At 51.1% G+C, this 22,676-nt stretch overlaps 4 protein-coding genes across 9 annotated transcripts; 1 reads left to right on the top strand and 3 right to left on the bottom strand.

The window, feature by feature from the left end:
• Positions 1-5,607, bottom strand: slc25a23a (solute carrier family 25 member 23a). 5 transcript variants are annotated; one of them, XM_028972293.1, is made up of 12 exons: positions 5,238-5,516; positions 3,342-3,468; positions 3,163-3,250; positions 2,973-3,084; positions 2,741-2,899; positions 2,470-2,622; positions 1,664-1,777; positions 1,287-1,454; positions 1,049-1,199; positions 817-973; positions 499-526; positions 1-298 (listed from the first exon to the last, which is right to left on the bottom strand). In XM_028972293.1, exons 1-11 carry the CDS (start codon positions 5,385-5,387, stop codon positions 499-501), a joined length of 1,407 nt encoding a protein of 468 aa, XP_028828126.1. In that variant the 5' UTR covers positions 5,388-5,516; the 3' UTR covers positions 1-298. The 5 variants fall into 5 exon arrangements, 4 of the variants coding, with proteins under 4 accessions (XP_028828126.1, XP_028828128.1, XP_028828129.1 ...); XM_028972295.1 differs by having other exon boundaries at positions 841-973; XR_003749092.1 differs by having other exon boundaries at positions 499-973; positions 3,342-3,465.
• Positions 5,608-5,749: 142 nt separating this feature from the next.
• Positions 5,750-12,135, top strand: LOC114785878 (regulator of G-protein signaling 5). 2 transcript variants are annotated; one of them, XM_028972525.1, is made up of 6 exons: positions 5,750-5,796; positions 9,427-9,549; positions 9,632-9,697; positions 10,939-10,991; positions 11,085-11,248; positions 11,633-12,135. In XM_028972525.1, exons 2-6 carry the CDS (start codon positions 9,506-9,508, stop codon positions 11,798-11,800), a joined length of 495 nt encoding a protein of 164 aa, XP_028828358.1. In that variant the 5' UTR covers positions 5,750-5,796; positions 9,427-9,505; the 3' UTR covers positions 11,801-12,135. The 2 variants fall into 2 exon arrangements, with proteins under 2 accessions (XP_028828358.1, XP_028828357.1); XM_028972524.1 differs by lacking the exon at positions 5,750-5,796 and adding an exon at positions 6,214-6,241.
• Positions 12,073-13,528, bottom strand: c3h19orf53 (chromosome 3 C19orf53 homolog). The gene is made up of 3 exons (XM_028972547.1): positions 13,374-13,528; positions 12,872-12,927; positions 12,073-12,489 (listed from the first exon to the last, which is right to left on the bottom strand). The coding sequence occupies exons 1-3, from the start codon at positions 13,459-13,461 to the stop codon at positions 12,340-12,342; spliced, it is 294 nt and encodes a 97-aa protein (XP_028828380.1). The 5' UTR covers positions 13,462-13,528; the 3' UTR covers positions 12,073-12,339.
• A 1,599-nt stretch (positions 13,529-15,127) lies between these two features.
• Positions 15,128-22,608, bottom strand: mri1 (methylthioribose-1-phosphate isomerase 1). Its single transcript, XM_028972412.1, has 6 exons — positions 22,343-22,608; positions 21,845-22,068; positions 21,244-21,413; positions 19,901-20,077; positions 19,611-19,835; positions 15,128-17,017 (listed from the first exon to the last, which is right to left on the bottom strand). The coding sequence occupies exons 1-6, from the start codon at positions 22,472-22,474 to the stop codon at positions 16,884-16,886; spliced, it is 1,062 nt and encodes a 353-aa protein (XP_028828245.1). The 5' UTR covers positions 22,475-22,608; the 3' UTR covers positions 15,128-16,883.
• Positions 22,609-22,676: the final 68 nt, after the last annotated feature.

Here is a 22,676-nt window from a genome sequence, read left to right as displayed (position 1 = left end):
TTAAGTTTAAATATGATCACTTTCTTTATTAAATTCTCAGTAATTTATCATGCATGCATCCACCCGCACTGTACAGTAGACATTCCTCATCAATAATGAGCTAAAACCCAACGTTACTTTGGTTTTAAAAACAACAAATGTCTTTGAAATCATATGATATAGCATTCGTCAAAAAATACACCATCCAACACAAATTTAATTTAAAGCAAAAGAGAGAGAGAGAAAAAAAAAAACGAATCTTGCCGGGCCCGTCTCTGAATTTGGTCTGGTCACTTTTGGCTTCGAGTCGTCCTTCGTTCTGAAGACATGAGGATCTCATCAGGCACATGTCAACACGCCGTTTCAAACATGCAAGCACACTAGTCCACCGCTCCCATGCAGACAGCGGAGATGCATAAACGCATGCTCTTCACACGTTATCCTCTGTTAATGACACGGCCATTATTAGCGAGCGGTTTTATTCACATCAGGTTACAATTCCACATGCACCACATTTACCTATCCGGTGATGCGAAATATCTGGGCCCTGTAGACCACAAAGGGAGAGTAATAAATAAAGGAGAAGATTAACACGGCAGCCTGCCATTTACAGCTGGGAGCACCCTGCATAGAATGTTCATCGTCTGTACTGCTGAAGAACGTCCACGATTTGGTCCGACTGGGCGGGGAGGGGGTCTCCTGTCCCTCTTTCTACCTCGAGTCACCATGCGCTCGGTTGTTTCATGGCATCGGGGTGTCGGAGCGTAAGGTGTGATTGTCTGAAAAGGTGAGACCCCGCCCCTCCCCCGTCCTCAGGACCCCACCCCCAGGACTTTCCTCATGTGCTCGTACACCACGTACGAGATGCTGACGGCTGGGATGACCTTCAGGAAGTTGGGGGCGATGCCGCGGTACAATCCCATCACCCCCTCCTGCACCACGATGCTGCGGAACAGGGTCGCCATGGAGACCGGTGGCGCTCCCTTCACCGAGGCTGGAATAAAGCACGAGAGAACTTCAGCGTCCAGGCAGGACGTTATTTGGACGTTAATTGCGTCCCCGCATTTACCCTGCGCCTGCATGCGCGTGCGGATGAGGGCCAGGGGGTAGCTGGCCAGCTGGCCGCAGGTGCTGGACACCGTCCCGCAGCCCACCAGCACCAGCACGCCCGGGTCCGCCGAGCCGTCCCGGTGCCGCTGCAGCCAGGAGTTCTTCAGAGTCTGGGAGGAACAGGGAGAGCTGAGGACGCACCCTCAACGGCAGAACCGGCGGCGGGTACCGACACACACACACACACACACACACACCTCGTAGACCGCCAGGTCGATGCCGGCGTAAGGAATGATGCCCAGGATGTTGGGTACGTAGCCCTTGTAGAACGCCCGCACCCCCTCCTTCACCAGGATCTGCTTGGCGCAGTCGGCCACGCCCGAGTACTGGCCCGTCTTGCGCAGCGTCAGGCGCGTCTTCAGCACCTGCGGACACGCGCCGGTGAACGCGTCTCTCTTATCAGGGGTTCAGCGAGGGTTCACCCCGCAAAACCGCGCCCCGTGGAGAACTCCGCCGCAGTACAGGTCCGTTACATAACAACGGTCACTGGTCTCTGACTTCTTAAGTGTGTGTGTGTGTGTGTGTGCGTGCGTGCGTGTGTGTGTGCGTGTGTGTGCGTGCGTGTGTGTGTCACCTCCATGGGGTAGATGATGGTCTGCGCTGTAGCTCCAGCGAGGGACCCCGCCACAAACCTCTCCTGCACCCGCAGCGGCGCCCCGTCCTTACTGCCCCTCATCAGCCACTTTATCTGCAGCCAGAGAGAGACGTCATCACCTGTACCTCTGGAACGGGACAGTGGGGTTCACCGTGCTAGAAAGTGGGGTTTGTGGTCTTCTGGTGGTGGCCTAGTGGGTAACACACACGCCTGTGAACCAGAAGACCCAGGTTCAAATCCCACTTACTACCATCGTGTCCCTGAGCAAGACACTTAACCCTGAGTGTCTCCAGGGGGGGACTGTCCCTGTAACTACTGACTGTGAGTCGCTCTGGATAAGGACGTCTGGTAAATGCCGTAAATGTAAATTTTTTTTTTTTTTTGAAAAAGGGACAGTGAGACACGTCACCATGAGTCAATCTTAGATTCAGGAAATGATAAAAGCGGAAGAAGAGAATTCAGACAGCAACCGCAAGAAGAACGAAAGACAGAAGGAGACAGAGACCCCACGTAATATACAACGTGGCACATGGTTTGTTCATTAACTCATCAGTTCCCCTATCAGAGTGTTTGAAATAAAGTTCTGACGATCTTTCCTTGAACTTGTTAGTGGGCGTGGTCAAGGAAGTTCTCGGTCCATGATACAAATGACAGTTTTAATCCGTATTGAGAGTGCGGTGATTAAGTGATCACAGCTACCTATACATCAACAATCATGCAATCGTGCATAAGGGCCTATAAACGAAGTCATTCCCACCAACAAACAGAACCGGGCGGGGCCACACCTGCTCATACGCCAGGAACTTGATGGCCGTCTCCGGGGCGATTTTCAGCACGTTGATCCCGTTCCCCCTCCAGAGCGCCGCCGGGCCGCCCTCCTTCACCATCGCCCGCAGGCCACTCAGCACGTTGCCTTTGTCCGACCTGGAGCCGTGAACCTGGGGACACGCGCGCGGGATGAGAACGTGCTCCGCCCATCAGAGATGCTCCTGGCCCCGCCCATCTTTCAGGAAGAGCTCCGCGGCGCCCGGGCGAGGGGGACTTGTTGGGACTCACCTGCAGGAAGACCTTCAGGCGGTCCAGGGGGGCGGTACCGGTACGGGACACGGACCCGGCGACCGCGCCCGCCATCAGCTGCCGCCACACAAACCCGGCGCTGCGCTCCCGCTCCGAGAACTCGTCCGGGACGGTCAGCTGCTCGCCGATGTCCAACATCTGCGAGAGGGGGCGGGGTTAAACACGAACTCACGTAGGCATGAGCGAGTGGGGTGCGGGGCGGCACACTGACCACCGAGTGTTTCCAGTACTGCGCCACGTCCTCCATGTTGTGCAGCGGGTTGAACAGGAAGTGATCTCGCCACTCGTTCCAGTCAATAGTCATGGTGCTGTCCCGGTCCATACTGCTCACACACACACACACACACGGTTATAGACGCACACACTCTCAAACACACACAGGTATACATGTGCACACGCACCTCTGTAGGATCCTGGCCGCCTCCTCCAGCGTGATGTCAATTCCCAGCGTGTGCAAAGCATGCTGGATCTCCCCGACGTCAATCTCACCTGTCACGGTGAAGTACAGGTAAGAACCCTCCGCACCCTCCGCTGTGTCTCTCTCTCTCTCTCTCACACACACACACACACACACACACACCATCGTTGTTGCGGTCCAGGCTGTGGAACATGAGGTGCAGCCGCTTCTCGTGGGCGCGCAGGTACTGCGTGAACTCCTCGAAATCCAGCTGGCCGTCCGCGTTCGTGTCTCCGGCGCGGACGATCTGCTGAGAGGACGGGCGTGAGGGGGGACGGGGAGGGAAGATGGAGGACGAAGGGGGGGGGCAAAGAAAAACCAAGGGGGGAGGAGCCAAAATAATTAGGAATGGAGGAGCAGGGGAGGAGCAGAAACACACGTTGCAAGAGCAGCGATGGAGGAGACCAGGCTGCTACACGGAGGTCACGTGACCGTGACCTGTTAGAGCCTGACAGACCAACACCTGCTTAAAAGTGTAGTGATTGTCACTTGTGATACACAGCAGCACAGCACACGGTGCACACAGTGAAATTTGTCCTCTGTATTTAACCCATCAGCCTGAGTGAGCAGTGGGCAGCCATTACAGGCGCCCGGGGAGCAGTGTGTGGGGACGGTGCTTTGCTCAGTGGCACCTTGGCGGATCGGGATTATTAATACCGGTAAACTTGGCATTACGGTGTCTTAGTATAACAAGATCAAGCCCACGTGAACTTACCTGCGTGGCAAAGCCCATTAAGCAGTAGCAGCGATAATAATAATAATAATAATAATTCGTAACTTTCCCGTGAGGCCACTGCTGCGCACCCTCCCCGCCCCCCTCTACTACGGCAAGCCAGCGGGGCCAATAATCAGCCAGATTCACGATACACAATATTTGTGTGCAAGGCGCCAACGCCGCTTTTTTTACGTGTTCAGGCTACAGGAGCACGCTCAACTTCACAACTTTCTAATTAACATTAGCGGTTTACTAGACGCCCCTGTCCAGAGCGCCTTACAGTCAGTCGTGACAGGGACGGTCCCCCTGGAGACACTCGGGGGTTAAGGGTCGTGAACCTGGGACTTCTGCTTCATAGTTCAGTGTGTTACCTGCTAGGCTGCTACCACCCACTACAGGCCAGGAGTTCTGACCTTAAAAAAAGTCAAACCAAACTCATAATTGATAGTCCACAGTTAGGCATTATTTAGCCACAAAGGCTCTTGCTTGCTGGACAGGATGTCCAGATGTGTAGTAGACCTATGGACCAGAAGTCCCAGGTTCAAACCCCACTTACAACCATCGTGTCCCTGAACCCTGAGTGTCCCTGTCACTACTAAATGGCATAAATGCTTGAAAAGGTGCTGTTCCTACTCTTCGAGTGTGTGAGCCCCATCAGAGTGAGTGTGTGTCTGGTGTAGGTTGGCAGCTCCACGCAGGTACTGACATGTAAACCCACACAGACACGTCTCGCCCCCCCACACAGTGTGTGTGTGTGTGTTGAACTGATTCAGGAACAGCTGCTGTTCTCACACCGCTCGGCTGGTTGTGGTGTAAACCACAGCAAGATCTGGGGTCCTGCAGGAACGTGCAGGAACGGACCAGAATCTCCCCGCCTGTTTGCTTTTCGCAGCGCCGCGTGCTGATAGGGGTCCAGCTCTGCCCCAGCTCACCTGAAGACATCTCGCACGGTCCTCTAATCTGGTCTCCAGCCGGTCTAATCATTGATAGGGGAGAGTTTACACTTTAAAGCTGGAGGCTCCATCAGAAGACTTACGACCCGAAGGGCGTGACCCAGTCCAAACTGGAGGGCCAGTGGTGGCCTAGCGGTTAAGGAAGCGGCCCCGTAGACAGAAGGTTGCCGGTTTGAATCCCGAGGACACAGAGGACACATTTCCCTGTGTGCACTTTTTTAAACATCTCACCCTCCCCAGGTCTCCTAAAAGTCGAGTCCTGCACGGTGGCTAAATTTAGGTGGAAGAGGGTTCGAATCTCCACTCGTGACGTCTGTCATGCTAAAGGACACCGTCCCTGCGGGGACTCACCTCCTCCACCGAGCTGTGGGACAGCAGCCCCCGAGCGGCCAGTCCGATCCGCAGCTCGTTGACGTCGACGCGTCCGTCCTTGTTCAGGTCCAGCTGCTCGAACAGCTCCGCCCAGCGCCTCTGGCGCTCGGGGTCCACGCCGCCGTCCATGCACCGGGCGCGGGTCCCGCCGGGGGGCAGGACGTCAGCCACGATGCCGCGGCGACGCGCGTTCTTCCTACTCAGCCGGAGCAGGAAGCGGCCACACCCCAACCCCGCCGCGGGACGCTTCTGGTCGGGGACAGGCGGCTCCGAGACGCTCCTGTCGGCCCACGTCCAGCGGCGCTGCGGTTCACGCGAGACGGAGGCGCCGCAGCTCGCCGACGGCCGAGGGGGCGTGGCCTGCGGTCCATATACGGTCACTGGGCGTGGCCTCCTGGCCTTAAAGAACTCGCGTCGGCGAACGGGGCGTTTCTCCCGTGCCATTTTTGGACAGGGGCGTGTCTTCTTCTTTTTTTTTTACACAGAACAACGCACTTAAACGCGTGAAGACACGTCTGGACCACAGGAAACGGCTCGTGTGTGTTTACTCCGCTCCGTGTCGGTATTCGGGGCCGGACGTGCGTCGTTTATGCACAACAGCAGCTGTCTGGCGCGGCCTGGCGGTCATCCGATACGGAACACGACCTTCTACCGAGTCCGGTTTCACCTAAATTCCACTCGGCCCGACTCCTTCCCGTCCTCAGTACCCACGTAGTTCTCAGCGTAATGAAGCATTTGGAAAGTAGTGACTTGTTGTGTGTCGGTTTTAAAGTTTGTGGAATGAGCACTCCGGTTCAAATCAACATTCTTTACATTTACAGCATTTACCAGACGTCCTTATCCAGAGCGCCTTACAAGCAGTAGTGACAGGGACAGGGACAGGGACGCGATGGTTGTAAGTGGGCGGTACGGGGGCGTGGCTGCACCCTGGTTGTAATGGAGTGTAGGGAAGTAACAGGTTTTAATGTTGACGGGGTTAGAAGGTAGGCTGGAGATATTTTACATTTACATTTACAGCATTTATCAGACGCCCTTATCCAGAGCGACTTACAATCAGTTAAAGGGACAGTCCCCCCCTGGAGCAATTTAGGTTTAAGTGTCTTGCTCAGGGACACAATGGTAGTAAGTGGGGTTTGAACCTGGGTCTTCTGGTTCATAGGCGAGTGTCTTACCCACTAGGCTACTACCACACCTTAAATATGAAGTATGTGTTAGAAATTGGGTGGGGTTAGAAGGTAGGCGGGATTAGAAGATAGGCTGAGGATATGTGTTAGAAGGTGGGTGGGGTTAGAAGGTAGGCTGGGGATATGTGTTAGAAGGTAGGCGGGATTAGAAGATAGGCTGAGGATATGTGTTAGAAGGTGGGTGGGGTTAGAAGGTAGGCTGGGGATATGTGTTAGAAGTAGGGCTGCAACTAACGATTATTTTAATTTTTGATTAATCGTAGAATCGGATTTAAAAAAAAAAAAAAAAAGAAAGAAAAGCATTTATTTCCAACCCTTTACTCATGCCATTTTTCTTGTCTAGTAATCTTGATTTAAGATTTTTTTAGATATTTGGACTGGAAACGAGAAAAAATTACAAAGTAAGAAAAGCTTTTTTTGCAGTGTAGCTATACATGACAACAAATGAATGGTCCAAATAAAAACATGTCTTTAGTCTTTTAATGCAAAGTAACTATAGCACCCTGCTTTACTACTGTTATTAACGCGCTAACGCTAACCTGTCATGCCTGTCAAGCTGGATGACGGGTAAACATTTACATTTACAGCATTTATCAGACGCCCTTATCCAGAGCGACTTACAATCAGTAGTTACAGGGACAGTCCCCCTGGAGCAACTTAGGGTTAAGTGTCTTGCTCAGGGACACAATAGGCGAGTCGTCCACGCGGAGACGCAGAGAACAGTATGAACGCTGTTCCATCCCCCCTCCACACCTGTAGGTGGCGCTGTAGGTCCCCGTCCACCGCGGCGAGTTAAACACCAGCACCAGGGACATTACGTTCCTCACTTCAAAACGGAACAAAAGTAGGATTCTGTAGCGAGTTACCCTGCTGCTGAACTCCCTTCTTCCTCCTCAAACACTCCAACATGTTTGCGTTTCAGGTGCTGGATCATTGCCGTGGTGCTCCCGTGCCGTGCCATGTCGCTTTTGCATATTTTCGCGCAGATTTCTCTGCCTCCGCCATGTATCTGTGCTCTACCTCCGCTCGTTTTTTTTATTTTTGCTCCGCGCTGTCTGTGAGGCGCCAAACTCTGCTAGCATCTGTGCGCGAGAGAGACCGAGTGTGTTCACTCCGCGCTCAAATAAAGTTTTTTTTTTTATTTATCAAATGTCTCCGCGTCGCGCGACATAACGAATCGATTAGGAAATTCGTTGCCAACTCTTTTAGTAATCGATTTTTAGCGATTCAATCAATTCGTTGTTGCAGCCCTAGTTAGAAGGTGGGCGGGGTTAGAAGGTAGGCAGGAAATATGTGTTGGAAGGTGGGCGGGGTTAGAAGCTAGGCAGGAAATATGTGTTAGAAGGTGGGCGGGATTAGAAGGTTGACTGGTAATGTGTGTTAGGACGGGGGTGTGGTTAAAAGGTAGACTGGGAATGTGGTGATGTGATTCGCTGTGATTTCTAATATTAACTTTCTTATATTAACTGTCTTGACGTGTACAGAAATGCTGTGTTTGCAGTGTGATGTTTGGTAGATGAATTTACATTTTTATGCATATTTATATCCCTGGATGGTCATGTGTTGGCCCTCAGGGAAGGACTATAACCAGCGGCAGTTTAAAAATAAAAGTGGCTCTTTCTTTTCTTCAGCTTTGTTTCCACTGTTTCCTCCCCGGTGCTATTAAATTTTTTCTAAAAGGTGGTGGCAGTGGTACCATTCAGATCAGTAAGGTCTTCTTTATTAAGAAGACTTATTACAGTAGTAAGTGGGGTTTGAACCTGGGGCTTTGTCGAACCCACTAGGCCACCACGCCCTTTCACTCACGTTCCAGAAAAATCTAGTCTTTTGTGGAGATCCTCCCCAGACCAGATCTACTGGATGGGACTCTGTGTTGACGTGGCTAACTGGTTCAAGAGAGGCAACAGAAAGAGGTGGTTGTGTGTTCAGATGTACAATGAATTGTTGGAGAAGAGAGATGACCTTCCCTGGTGGCTTTCAGTGCCCCATCGTGACCCTGCTGCTGGTGTACATTTACCAGTGAAGCTGCCAACGGGAAGGCAGTGGTGGCCTAGCGGTTAAGGAAGCGGCCACGTAATCAAAAGGTTGCTGGTTCGAATCCCGAGGTGCCACTGCCCACTCAGGGTGATGGGTTAAATGCAGAGGACAAATTTCACTGTGTGCACCGTGTGCTGTGTATCACAAGTGACAATCACTTCACTTTCTTCAAAAAAAAAAAAAAAGACCGCTTTCTCAGAACTATAATTCTTTCTCACTTTCTCCATGCGCTTGGACCACCAGGAATGGCACCTTGAGTGAAGAACTGAAGAACATCTCAGTGTTCTTCAGTAGTGTCCGAGCTTCATGATGAGCTGGTCGAGCTACCGAAGCATCAAATGTCATATAATTATTCCATAGCTTCTCAACGGTATTTTTAATCCGTGTGACGATGTAGCGTGTAGAAGGCGGGACACCAAAGGTGATCAGCAGTTTTTGGGTGTGAAAGGACTTCAGACTGAGCACCAGAACAGAATGTTTCAAATACATCAGTAAAACCACGGCGGACCTGAAGGGGAAGTGATTCGTGATGTTCCGTTGGCGCTGTGTGGGCGCTGAAACGAACGAATGAACCCCGATGCAGCGTTACTGCTGGTCTCCTGCTCGGTTGTCCAGGGGCGGCAACGCCAGCTCAGGTCCCCAGGGGCCACAGCGGGGTTTGAACCGGCGACTTTGTGGTCATCCACCACCCTGAAACCCCGTCCCCCTGATGAACTGTCCTACCTTCATGTCCCACCTGGCCACTTTTCACCACTCCCCGATAAACACACCGCCTCAGCTGCCTGTGGACGCGGCCCCCACATTGTTGGCGTCCATCGTCGGTCCTGATTGGCCGATTGTGGAAGGCAGCTGTGTTTGTTGACTCGTTCGGAGTTTGCAGTGTTCCGTGGCGACGTCTTTTCACGCTGTCCTCTTCTTCTGCTGCGCCCTGTGTATATAATGAGCAGGAGGGACTGGACAGGACAGGAACTCCCAATCGACTGCTGGGCTTTTGGCGCTGAAGTTTGTCCTTGAGTCGTCGTCCCCATGTGCAAGGGACTGTCCCACCTACCAGCATCATGCCTGGAGAAGTGAGTACTGTCTGTCTGTGAGACCGCGGACCCTGGACAGTGTCTGAGTGTGTGTGTGTGTGTGTGTGTGTGTGTGTTTCAGGGCCAAAGGCATGCGGGTGAAGCTGAGCCACCTGGCGGACAAGCAGGACTGGACTCATAAACACAAGTAAGACGGCAGCGCTGGTAGTTCAGGGTGGATTAGTACCGGCATGCATTGCGCGGCCAGCAGGGGGCGCTGACGGGCGTTCACCCACCGTTAGGCAGAAGACGGGGTACGTCTCATAAGTTGCCCCGAACCCGTCTCCTGACCCGCCCTTCCCACACAGATTCATTTACAGCGTTTACCAGACGCCCGTATCCAGAGCGACTCACAACCAGTAGTTACAGGGACAGTCCCCCCCTGGAGACACTCAGGGTTAAGTGTCCTGCTCAGGGACACGATGGTAGTCAGTGGGGTTTGAACCTGGGTCTTCTGGTTCATAGGCAAGTATGTTACCCCACTAGGCTACTACCACCACCAGTGACCAGTCACCAGTGACCAGTGAGGACGCGCTGGCACCATTTACCGTTCGGTGTAATGATAACATCGGCTAGCTACGTAATACGGGACCGATCACAGGCATTTCGTAATATAGTAATTGCACAACAGAGGAATAAAAATGATAGTATAAAAAAATAACGCGGAATCATATTACTGTTGTTACTGTCATATTACTGAGTTACTGTTACACTGGTTATTGCTCAACAGCAGAATACATGTCCACTACCCACGATGCCTGTGTCTCGTGTTCTCGTTGAACGTATCTTGGTTGTGTTATAGCTTGCCCACTTTTTACATTTTTTATTTATGATGGTAGTAGCCTAGCGGGTAACACACTCGCCTATGAAGACCCAGGTTCGAACCCCACTTACTACCATCGTGTCCCTGAGCAGGACACTTAACCCTGAGTGTCTCCAGGGGGGGACTGTCCCTGTAACTACTGACTGTAAGTCGCTCTGGATAAGGACGTCTGATAAATGCAGTAAATATAAATGTTATTAATCTAATTATACAACCTTTTATTTATTTATACATTTTTTTTACTTAACTATGCAGTCAAAACAGGGGGGTTCAGGATGCACCTCACTGCGTGTTGTACTGCTATCAATTTCACTCAGATTTTGATTGGGACCAAATGATAATTGTTCATTTTTTTTACTGTTTGTGGTGTGCATGGTGTGTTCACATAGTGAAACCTGAACATGCCTGTGAACCAGGCGACCATGGAGTCCCGGGTTCAACCCCCACTTACTACCATTGTGTCCCTGAGCAGGACACTGAACCCCGAGTGTCTCCGAGTGTACCTACTGACTGTAAGTCGCTCTGGATAAAAGCTGTCAATGTTCTAATGTTCTGTGTCTCCACAGGCCCCAAGAAGAGACGGCGATTCAGGATCTGGAGTCGCTGCTCAATAACAAGAGTAAGAGGACTCGCCGGCTCTCTTGCTTCAGCACGAGTAAAAGCGCTGAAATGAGAACGTTTTCTGCATTAACTCCTTTTGTCCTCTCTTCAGTGGGTTTGCAGGCGTTCCGCTGGTTCCTGCGTTCCGAGTTCTCAGAGGAGAACCTGGAGTTCTGGTTGGCCTGCCAGGAGTACAGGAGCACACCACGGTGCATGCTGGGGAGCAAGGCCGAGAGCATCTACAGGCAGTTCATCAACGCCGACGCCCCGCAGGAGGTACCGAGAGCCTGGTTCTTACATCTGTAGTAGAACCTGCGGCCTAGAACCCCCCCCCCCAAAGAAACCTGTCTGGCCCGCCTTCTCCATTATAGCTAGAGGCGGGGCAAAAAATATCAATATAGAAATATAGTCGATGTCAGCGTGTGCTGTGCTGATGTGACAATCACTTCACTTTCACTTCACTGCATTATTGATATGATTTCCATCACAGATGAACTGTGATGTTCTCGGTGTTCAAATTGCAATGTGGCTTTTAGCAAATTGATGGTTCAAATTTTGGCCGCTAGACACCAATTTTTCGTCACTTTGTCTTAAGCGGAAGACAGTATTTCAGTTGCAGTTATCTTGGATCGCCCGACTTGGTCTTGTGGTTTCTCTCAGGTGAACCTGGACGCCGAGACCCGCGAGAGCCTCAGCGTTGCGCTGGAGAGGCCCGGCGCCGACGCGTTCGCCCGGGCCCAGAGCAGCATCTACGCGCTGATGGCCAAAGACTCGTTTCCCCGCTTCCTGCGCTCCCAGGTCCGGCAGGAAGCCTCGAGGGCCTCCTGAGCGCCGGCTGCATAAACACCACGCCGTGCTGCACCACGACATTTATGGTTCTGTTAGTATACCCTCCTCCGTTTTACTTTAATTAAACGTTGCCAGGTCATGGCAGTACTGCGGGTAAACACTCTTTAATTATTTAGACACTGCAGTGGTGGGAATCGGTCCAACGTTACCTACTGCACGCCACGTTCTATGGGCCATGCATCACGTTTTTCCCGCTTTCGCATTCGTGTTTCTGCATTCCAGACCTGGAAAACATACGCCTTTAACAAAGATACCTAAATACAGCATTTATTTTAAATAGAACAATAGAAAACACGTCTATAGTACAAAGACCAGAGAGAAACAATACATTAAAGCCGCTTTGCTTCCTGCTCATTGATGGCCTTGAATGAGCTAATTATTCTCTGCTGCCCCCTAAAGGTGATAATCTACCGTTGCATGAAATCGTCACTGCAGTTCAAGCCTCCCTCGTTGTCGAGGGAGGCCGGCCGGCTAGAGTGAAGCGGTGGGGGGCGGGACCGTGGAAGGTGGACGGGGGGCTACTTGGACGGTCCAGCCGCGGGGCGGGCCGGTCCGGCCTGGCCCTTCCCCTCGGGGCCCTTCAGCACGCTGAGCTTCTTGTGGAGCGAGGAGCTCGCCTTCTGCGTCACTTCCTGCTCAATCTTGTTCCTGATCGCCACCTCCAGGCCCTGCGGCGGAGACACGCGGTCCATGAAAACCTCTTAAGTCTCACCTTGCATAAGCTCTTTGGCCAGTGCAGAGCGCGATTAATCTCCAACTGGCGGCTGGAGCACGATCCAGGAGTCACGTTCGTGTGAACCACCGCTCTGGGAGCGTGAAAATAGCTGGAGTGATATTTTTACACACTCCTGGACAGCAGACGAGTGAAGGTCATTTGAAATCACTCAGAGGAAATATTATTTATGCTTCAATAAGGGATGCATATATATATATATATATATATATATACACACACACACACACACACACACACACACACACACACACACACACACACACACATTATATTATGCTGATAAAACAGTTCTGACCAATTACATTCAGACTTACTTTCTTCAGTTTCTGCTGTTGAACCACCTGTGCTTTCTTGGGGGCAATAATCCTTCCTGCAAGTGAAACGTTTGGTATTGAGAAATGACTGTGCCATTGAAAAGGTAAAAATAAACAGTGGCTATCACGTCAAATTGGCCTGGTTTCAATCTGCAAAACGGTCAGTTTACCATAAATAAAAGCATTAAACACAAAATAATCCCTCTTATGATTATCAAGTGGTCAAGAAAACATTTTTAAATAAAAACGTTAGTATGTTCGTTTCTAAAGCAAGACCTATAAAATCTATACCAGGATTAATAGGGATTGCGTAAAAAAGCGTTTATAATTAGCGGACTTGGCAACACGGACAGCTCGACAGCTGCACTGCGCATGCGCGCACCCTAATCCTCGCCACAGGAGCAGATTCGGAGCCAAAATGGCCGAATTACAGCGACGCAACGCGCTATTTGTTTTTAAACGGGGCCTGTCCTCACATGCTGGACACAGCGGAACTTCTTACCCCCTTTCTTTGGCCCCTTCTGTTTCGGCGGCTGCTTTTTAGCCCCGCCCGGACGCTGACCTTTAAATTTCTGTTTCCCTTGCGCCATGTCGCCCGCCTGTGCCACCTTTTCGTCGGATAAGAAGGCGACTTCCGGCTCGGCGCGGGCGGGAGAACGCGTGGGATTGTGGGAAACGAGAGCTCAGACGCAACATGACCGTCTTCATGAAACAACAGAGGGTTCAAAAAATTTTTTTAATTCACCGCATCTGGAACCAGAGCGGGATGGAATACATTCATTACAATAGACCCCAACTGTTCTGATTCTTTATTTTACTCACGTGAAAGAACGATTTCCAAATTATTGTGCACTGCTCAAAAAAACAAAGGGAACCCGTAAACAACACATGTAACCCCAAGACAATCATACGTCTGTAAAATCAAACTGTCCACTTAGGAAGCAACACTGACAGTAAATTTCACATGCTGTTGTATGAATGGAATAGACGTCAGGTGGACGTTATAGGCGATTAGCTAGACGTCCCCAATAAAGGCGTGGTCCTGCAGGTGGGGACCATTGACCACTTGTCAATTCCTGTGCTTTCTGGCTGATGTTTTGGTCACTTTTGAATGCTGACAAGTCTACAACCCACACAAGTGGCTCAGGTAGTGCAGCCCATCCAGGATGGAACATCAATGTGAGGTGTGGCAAGAAGGTTTGCTGTTTCAGTCAGTGTAGTGTCCAGAGCATGGAGACGCTACCAGGAGACAGGCCAGTACCTCAGGAGACGTGGACGAGACTGTAGGAGGGAAACAACCCAGCAGCAGGACCCACCGCTACCTCCGCACTACCAGAACCCTGCAACATGATCTCCAGCAGGGCAGAAACGTTCATGTGTCTGCTCAAACGGTCAGAAACAGACTCCATGATGGTGGTATGAGGGTCCGACGTACACAGGCGGGGGTTGTGCTTACACCCCAACACCATGCAGCACGTTTGGTAGTTTGGCAATTTTGCCACTGGCACCCTTTGCTCTTCACAGATGAAAGCAGGTTCACACTGAGCACATGCGACAGTCTGGAGACGCCGTGGAGAACGTTCTGCTGCCTGCAACATCCTCCAGCATGTCCAGTTTGGAGGTGGGTCAGTAATGGTGTGGGGTGGCATTTCTTTTGGGGGGCCGGACAGCCCTTCATCTGCTCACCAGAGGCAGCCTGAATGCCATTAGGTACCGAGATGAGATCCTCAGACCCCTTGTGAGACCATATGCTGGTGCGGTTGGTCCTGGTTTCAACCTGATGCAAGACAATGCTTGACCTCATGTGGCTGGAGTTTGTCAGCAGTTCCTGCAAGATGAATGTGGTGATGCTATGGACTGGCCCACCAGACCTGAATCCAACTGAGCACATCATGTCTCGCTCCATCCACCAACACCACATTACACCACAGACTGTCCAGGATCGGCGGATGCTTTAGTCCAGGTCTGAGAAGAGATCCCTCAGTCACCTCATCAGGAGCATGTCCAGGCGTTGTAGGGAGGTCATACAGACACGTGGAGACCACACACACACTACTGAGCCTCATTTTGACTTGTTTTGAGGACATTACATCAGAGTTGGATCAGCCTGTAGTGTGTTTTACTTCTTTCATTTCAAATCCAGACCTCTGTGGGTTGATAAATTTGATTCACATTGATAGTTCCTTTGTGATTATGTTATCAGCACATTGAACTATGTAAAGAACAAAGTATTTAATAAGAATATTTCAGGACGTCTTGTTTTTGTGTTCACTTTATTTTTTGAGCAGTGTACTTTGTTTCACAGCATATGTATAAAAAAAACATCCAGGATTTTTTTTTTTCCATTTTCTTTGAAGCATTTCCATATAATACAAAACTTGAACCTAGTTCTGGTTATCAGAAGAACACACCTAGACGAAGAGAGGCCTTCTCCACCGGACACTGCCACCAGCTTCTTCTGATTGGCTACGGAGCCACCGCGAACAACAGCAAGGGCCACAATGGTGTTCTGCAGGAGTTTGGCACCAGCGAGGTAACTTTGGATTTGGGGATTTTGGAGAGCCACCCTTCATCCTAGAAAAGCTCCAAACCACCTTCTGATATGTACGATCCAAAACGTCGGCTGGGGTTCGTCGGAAGGCCAAAACCCGAGGGACCGTAACGAGTGTAACCAAGGCAACGTCTGACGGTTCTGCCTGCGACGGCCGCTCCATTCGATATTGCAGTTGGATTTAAAGAGCGTCTGCGCTGCCGTGGCACTTTGTTTCGGTGGCGTGAGCGTGTATGATACAGATGGCCTCCCCGGTCAAGGTTGCAACAACACTACAATCACTACGAACCACGATTTATTCATAACATATAAAAAATGTAAAAAGGAACAAAAAAAAAAGATAAAAAAAAAAAATCACAGCCGAGAATCATGGTCGGAAACGAAGTGAATTTCTCGAAAGCGTCACAACAGAACGAGTCTACGTACAACACGGACGACCACAGAAGCTGCTACATTTCATCTTCAACCAGTAAAAAGAGGAGAGAGAGAGAGAGAGAGAGAGAGAGAGAGAGAGAGAGGAGGGCCGGCGAGGGGACGAGGCTTGGACACCGAGTGAGGGATGCAGGGGTGACGGGCGAGGGGGACTGACAGACGGAGAGGCTGCACCTGGGTTGGGGCCCGTAGCGCGTAAGGCATTCGTCCGGGCACTCTGCAGCCTACGGGCGCCTTCACAGCTCCGGGAAAGGAAATTCCGGCTCAAAACGCTGAAAACGAGTCTTTTTCGTAATGAAACGACGGCAAATAAAAAAAAAAAAAATCCGAATTCTACATCCGTCCGGATTCAAGCCTGATGAATCCATTCCAGAATCCATTCCAGAAACCTTCGCTTTTTACGGTCCGTGTTAAATCTCGGGTTCACCTTCGAACAGACGCCAGACGGACAGGACCGACGCGGGGCCGCCACGCCCTCGCGCCTGGAGCACCGCGCTGTCCGGACCAGGATGCACGTTATTAAAAGCGGAAAAGAAAATGTTAATATAACATTTCGGTTTGATTGCATTTCTAACACAGTTTAGGAGCGACCTGTTGCACTAATGTTCCGGTTTGTACATATGTACACTTAAAAACAACTCGCACCTATGTACAGTTGCGGGCCGAAGCTCCGCCCCCACACCCGCTAGTTAACGCGCTCGGGCCGCCTGTGGAGCGGAGCGATTTCCCCCGCGATTGAAAGACGGAGCGGTGCGGCCTGGCTTCGTGGCGGTATGAGGGACTCGGGGGGGTTCGGACGGGCGATGAGGTCATGAGGGGGGCGGGGCCGTGAGCGGGAACGAATGAGAAGATGCTTCCCTGGGATATGCTGCATGACGCCTCTGTGTGTGTTTATAGGACGAGAGTGTGCAACACTAACAGCGCACGATGAATGAGTGTGTGTGTGTGTGTGTGTGTGTGTGTTAATACACCACGTGAGTTAAAGTGGAGTCCTGTGCGAGTTCCACCCCGCAGCGGCGGCCACGCCTCTTACAGCGCGGTGAGGCGGCCGGTCAGTGCGGCCTGCAGCTCGGACGGGAGGAAGACGCCCAGTTCCGTGATGATGCCCCCCGTTATCAGCTGGTGGGGGGTCACGTCGAACGCCGGGTTCCACACCTCGATCCCTGCGGGGGGGGGGAGAGAGAGAGAGAGAGAGATTATAAACAAAACCAGCGCTTTATATCCTTCCGCATCGTGGAACGACTAACCTTCATGGCGCGATGGACAAAAGACCGGTCACGTGACCATAACTACGCCTCGCCTCGTTTTTCCAAATATATCATGCAATACATATAATGAATAAAAATTAGACCATTTACAAAATAAAAACGTTATTTCCTTTTGTTTAATTGCATTGCTATTATTCGGTCGCCTCGACCTGATTCGTGCGTTATTTATATTTCCGGAAAAGACGAAGCGCCTCTTTCTTCACAATGAAGGTTCTTTATAATGAAAACATAACACGGGGAGAAATGCCTATTCTATAAGCGAACAATCCTTTATTAATAAGATAAGAACCTTATTTTTAGTTATGAAATGGGTTTGACTGAAAGACAATGTTGTGTTTGTTCTACTCGGTAGTTGTACTATATTTACTGGGTAACATTTCTGACTAAAATACGACTGAAAGTTGACTAAAATGAGTCTGGACGTGACTGAGACGAATAAAGACTAAAATAACAGCTGGATGCAAAAACTAAAATTGAGCCAAAAACAACTGCACTACACTGATGAGGTCACAGCATCGCCGTTGGCAACAACTCGGTCGCCCCCCACAACCACGGCTAAAAAGATACAGAATTCAAACGGGGCAGAAGGTTGCCGGTTCCGATCCGCCAAGGTGCCGCTGAGCAAAGCACCGTCCCCACACGCTGCTCCCCGGGCGCCTGTCATGGTGCCCACTGCTCACTCAGGGTGGTGGTTAAATGCAGAGGACACATTTCACTGTGTGCTCCGTGTGCTGTGCTGCTGTGTATCACAACGACAATCACTTCACTTTCACTTCATTATGTGAGCAGCCGTTGCAGAACGGCTGGATCACGTCACAGTAATCCGTACAGTCAGATATGAGCACTTATCCTGATTAAAGCTGCGCAGAAGAAACGGTTGAACGTCAGACTAACGCCTACAGACCGCCGATTAAAGAAGAAATGAAAAGTGAAAAAACGTCTAAAAAGTCTACACTTCTCACAATCTGCAGCCATCTGCACTGAACATCTTTATTTAAATCATGTAACACACACACACACACACACACACACACACACACACACTCTCATCACGCCCCGAGGCAGGTGAAGTGACAGCTCTGCTTCCACCCAGAAGCTACGAACCCACCGACCAGAATTAACCTGACATCATCACCCCTCACACACACACTCACACGCTACACACACACACACATTAAACACACGCTACACACACACTACACACACACGCTACACACACACACTACACACACACGCTACACACACACACACAAACACACATTAAACACACGCTACACACACACACTACACACACACATTAAACACACGATACACACACACATTAAACACACGCTACACATACACATTAAACACACGCTACACACACACATTAAACACACGCTACACACACACACTACACACACTACACACACACACTACACACACACACACACATTAAACACACGCTACACACACACACTACACACACACACTCACACACTACACACACACACACATTAAACACACGCTACACACACACACTACACACACACACTCACACACTACACACACACACACATTAAACACACACTACACACACACGCTACACACACACACACAAACACACATTAAACACACGCTACACACACACACTACACACACACATTAAACACACGCTACACACACACATTAAACACACGCTACACACACACGCTACACACACACATTAAACACACGCTACACACACACACTACACACACACACTCACACACTACACACACACACACATTAAACACACGCTACACACACACACTACACACACACATTAAACACACGCTACACACACACACTACACACACACATTAAACACACGCTACACACACACACTACACACACACACATTAAACACACGCCACACACACACATTAAACACACGCTACACACACATTAAACACACGCTACACACACATTAAACACACGCTACACACACACACTACACACACACATTAAACACACGCCACACACACACATTAAACACACGCTACACACACATTAAACACACGCTACACACACATTAAACACACGCTACACACACACACTACACACACACATTAAACACACGCTACACACACACACACTACACACACACATTAAACACACTCACACTCATGCGCTACACACTACACACACACACGCTACACACACTACACACACACATTAAACACACGCTACACACACTACACACACACACTAAACACACGCTACACACACACATTAAACACACGCTACACACACATTAAACACACGCTACACACACTACACACACACATTAAACACACGCTACACACACTACACACACACATTAAACACACGCTACACACACACACTACACACACACATTAAACACACGCCACACACACACACTACACACACACATTAAACACACTCACACTCATGCGCTACACACTACACACACACACACATTAAACACACGCTACACACGCGCTACCTGGAGCAGCGACTGGCACGCCGTTGATGCTGGTCAGCTCCTCTGGGGGGCGTTCCTCGATCACAATGTCCCGCCCACTCTCCAGGCTGAGGTCGCACGACGTGCTCGGCGCCGCCACGTAGAACGGGATGCCGTGGTGCTTCGCAGCGATGGCCAGCTGATACGTGCCCACCTTGTTGGCCGTGTCGCCGTTGGCGACGACCCGGTCGGCCCCCACGACCACGGCTGAAAAGAGACAGAGTTCACGATCCTCGCCCTCGCACGCCCGCCCCCTCGCACGCCCAGCTCACCGGTGATCTCCTTCTCCCGCATGGCCGGGGCCGCCATGCTGTCGGTGATGAGCGTGGCGGGGAAGCCCTCGGCCACGGCCTCGTACGCCGTCAGGCGGGCGCCCTGGTTATACGGCCGCGTCTCCGTGCAGAACACGCCCTTCAGGCGGCCGAGGGCGTGCAGCGAGCGCACGACACCTAACGCACACACACACACACACACAAAAACATTCCTTATATGGGCAACGACATTTAACACACGTATATCGACATATCGCCATATTGTATCCATACGGGACATCAAATAACAACATTTTTATATAAAAAAAAATTCCGTTCCGAGTTACGTTGTTTTGACCTGGATTATTAATATAATAATAATAATATTAATAATCTTGCATTTCGGCGGCGTGTAGAATATTGTTGTGTACAATATCACAATATATCGCGATATTGTATCAATATGGCGACATCAAATATCGATATTTTTATATAAAAACATTCCGTTCAGAGTTGCGTCGTTTTGCCTGGATTATTAATATAATAATAATATTAATAATCTTGTATTTTCCCGCCGTGTACAATATCACAATATATCGTGATATTGTATCGATATGGCGACATCAAATATTGATATTTTTATATTAAAAATTCAGTTGCGTCGTTTTGCCTGGATTATTAATATAATAGTAATATTAATAATCTTGTATTTCGCCGCTGTGAACAATATCTCAATATATCTACGCGACACTCTCCAGGTGACCGGACCGACCCAGCGCAGTACCGTATCCCGCCGTGGGCAACGACATTTAACACTCGAGGGGTTACGTATATCGACATATCGCGATATTGTATCAATACGCCGACATCAAATATCAATATTTCTATATACAAATTTAGTCTGAAAATTCCGTTTCGAGTTACGTCGTTTTGCGTGAATTATGGATATAATGTGACGGACGCAGATCGTACAGCATCGGGCAGTGGTGGCCTAGTGGTTAAGGAAGCGGCCCCGTAATCAGAAGGTTGCTGGTTCGAATCCCGATCTGCCAAGGTGCCACTGAGGTGCCGCTGAGCAAAGCACCGTCCCCACACACTGCTCCCCGGGCGCCTGTCATGGCTGCCCACTGCTCACTCAGGGTGATGGGATAAATGCAGAGGACAAATTTCACTGTGTGCACCGTGTGCTGTGCTGCTGTGTATCACATGTGACAATCACTTCACTTTTTTTTTTTTTTTGTATTTTGGCGGCGTGTAGAATATCACAATCGTGATGTATATCGTGATGTCCTCGCCGAAACACACCGCCATCTAACAACATTCCGCACGCCAATCTCACGGACGGAGGGGCGGGGCGGACCGACCCAGCGCGGTGCCGTATCCCGCCGTGGCGAGCGAGCCGGTGTTGCAGTGCGTGAGGATGGTGACGGAGTCTCTCGGCACGCCGGACAGGATGTGCTGCGCGCCGAAGTTGCCGATCTTCTTGTTGTCGCTCACGTCCCGCTCCAGCATCTCCTCGATCCAGCCAATCACGCTGCAGCAAAGGGGGGGAGGAGACAGGCCGGGGTTAGAGGTCGCCAGACATGACACGGTCCAGATTCTTATGTCATCTCTGTTCGCTGAGCCGAGGACAAAGATCGATTTTAAACGTAACGTAAAACGAACGTTAAATAACGTAAGACGTCTGTGTTTGGGTGGTAGTAGCCTAGTGGGTAACAAACTCGCCTACAAACCAGAAGACCCAGGTTCAAATCCCACTTACTACCATCGTGTCCCTGAGCAAGACACTGAACCCTGAGTGTCTCCAGGGGGGGACTGTCCCTGTAACTACTGATTGTAAGTCGATCTGGATAAGGACGTCTGGTAAATGCCGTAAATGTATTTGTGGGTGGGGCCCTTGGCGCGCTTTTTTTGACCTGTGACCTCCCTTATTTGGTTCTAAAAAACGTCCGGGTTCCGCCTCACCTCTCCCTCAGCTGCTCCATGTTCTTCTCCATGCTCTCGTTCTCCGCGAACTCCATCAGCTCCCGCGCCGCCCGGCCCATGTTGACGGCGGTGGGCCGCGCGGCGATCAGCCGGCACAGCGACTCCCTGATGAAGGTCACGGGGTCGTCGCCCCCGGCGCCCGCCCTCAGCTCCACCGCCAGGCTCAGGCAGCCCACGATGGCGATGGCCGGGGCGCCGCGGACCTGGAGGAGGTGAAAACATCTGTCAGCAGCTGGAATTCACACACAGACACACTTCAAGGTACAGATGCGATCGCCATGACGTCATCTCTCTCCATGGAGACGAACCATCACGGCGCTGAACTTCCGACCACGTCCCCGCGTGTGTGTGCGCGCGCGCGCGGAGGGGCGGAGCCAGAGGCGTCACCGGCAGCCGGAGACTCGCCTCGTCCGCTCGTTAGCGCGAAGGCTGTTAATTAAACGCGCGTAATGACGTCACGCCAGGCCGGGCCCGCACCTTCATGCTCTTGATCGCGTCGTATCCGTCCTGCACCGAGCGGACCTCCTCGTACACCGTCTGGTGCGGCAGCAGCAGCTGGTTGAGGACCTGCAGGCTGCCGGCCCGGTACCGGATCGCTTCCAGCGCCATGATGGCCCGGTTCGGCGTGACGTCGAGGCGGCGGCGGCTGTGAGCGCGGAGCGTCTTCCTCGCGCACGGAGGGACACGGAGACGGGCAACCACGTGGCCGCGGTGACAGGAAACGCGGGAGCGCGCGCGCGCCCGCTGGCCACGCCCACCCCACCCCCCCGGCTCGCGCGCGCGCTCCCGCGGATTATGGCGGATATTTTAC

Source organism: Denticeps clupeoides, chromosome 3 (genome assembly GCF_900700375.1).
Source record: "Denticeps clupeoides chromosome 3, fDenClu1.1, whole genome shotgun sequence".
Lineage (NCBI taxonomy): Eukaryota > Metazoa > Chordata > Actinopteri > Clupeiformes > Denticipitidae > Denticeps > Denticeps clupeoides.
This window is presented reverse-complemented; position numbering and strand designations above follow the sequence as displayed.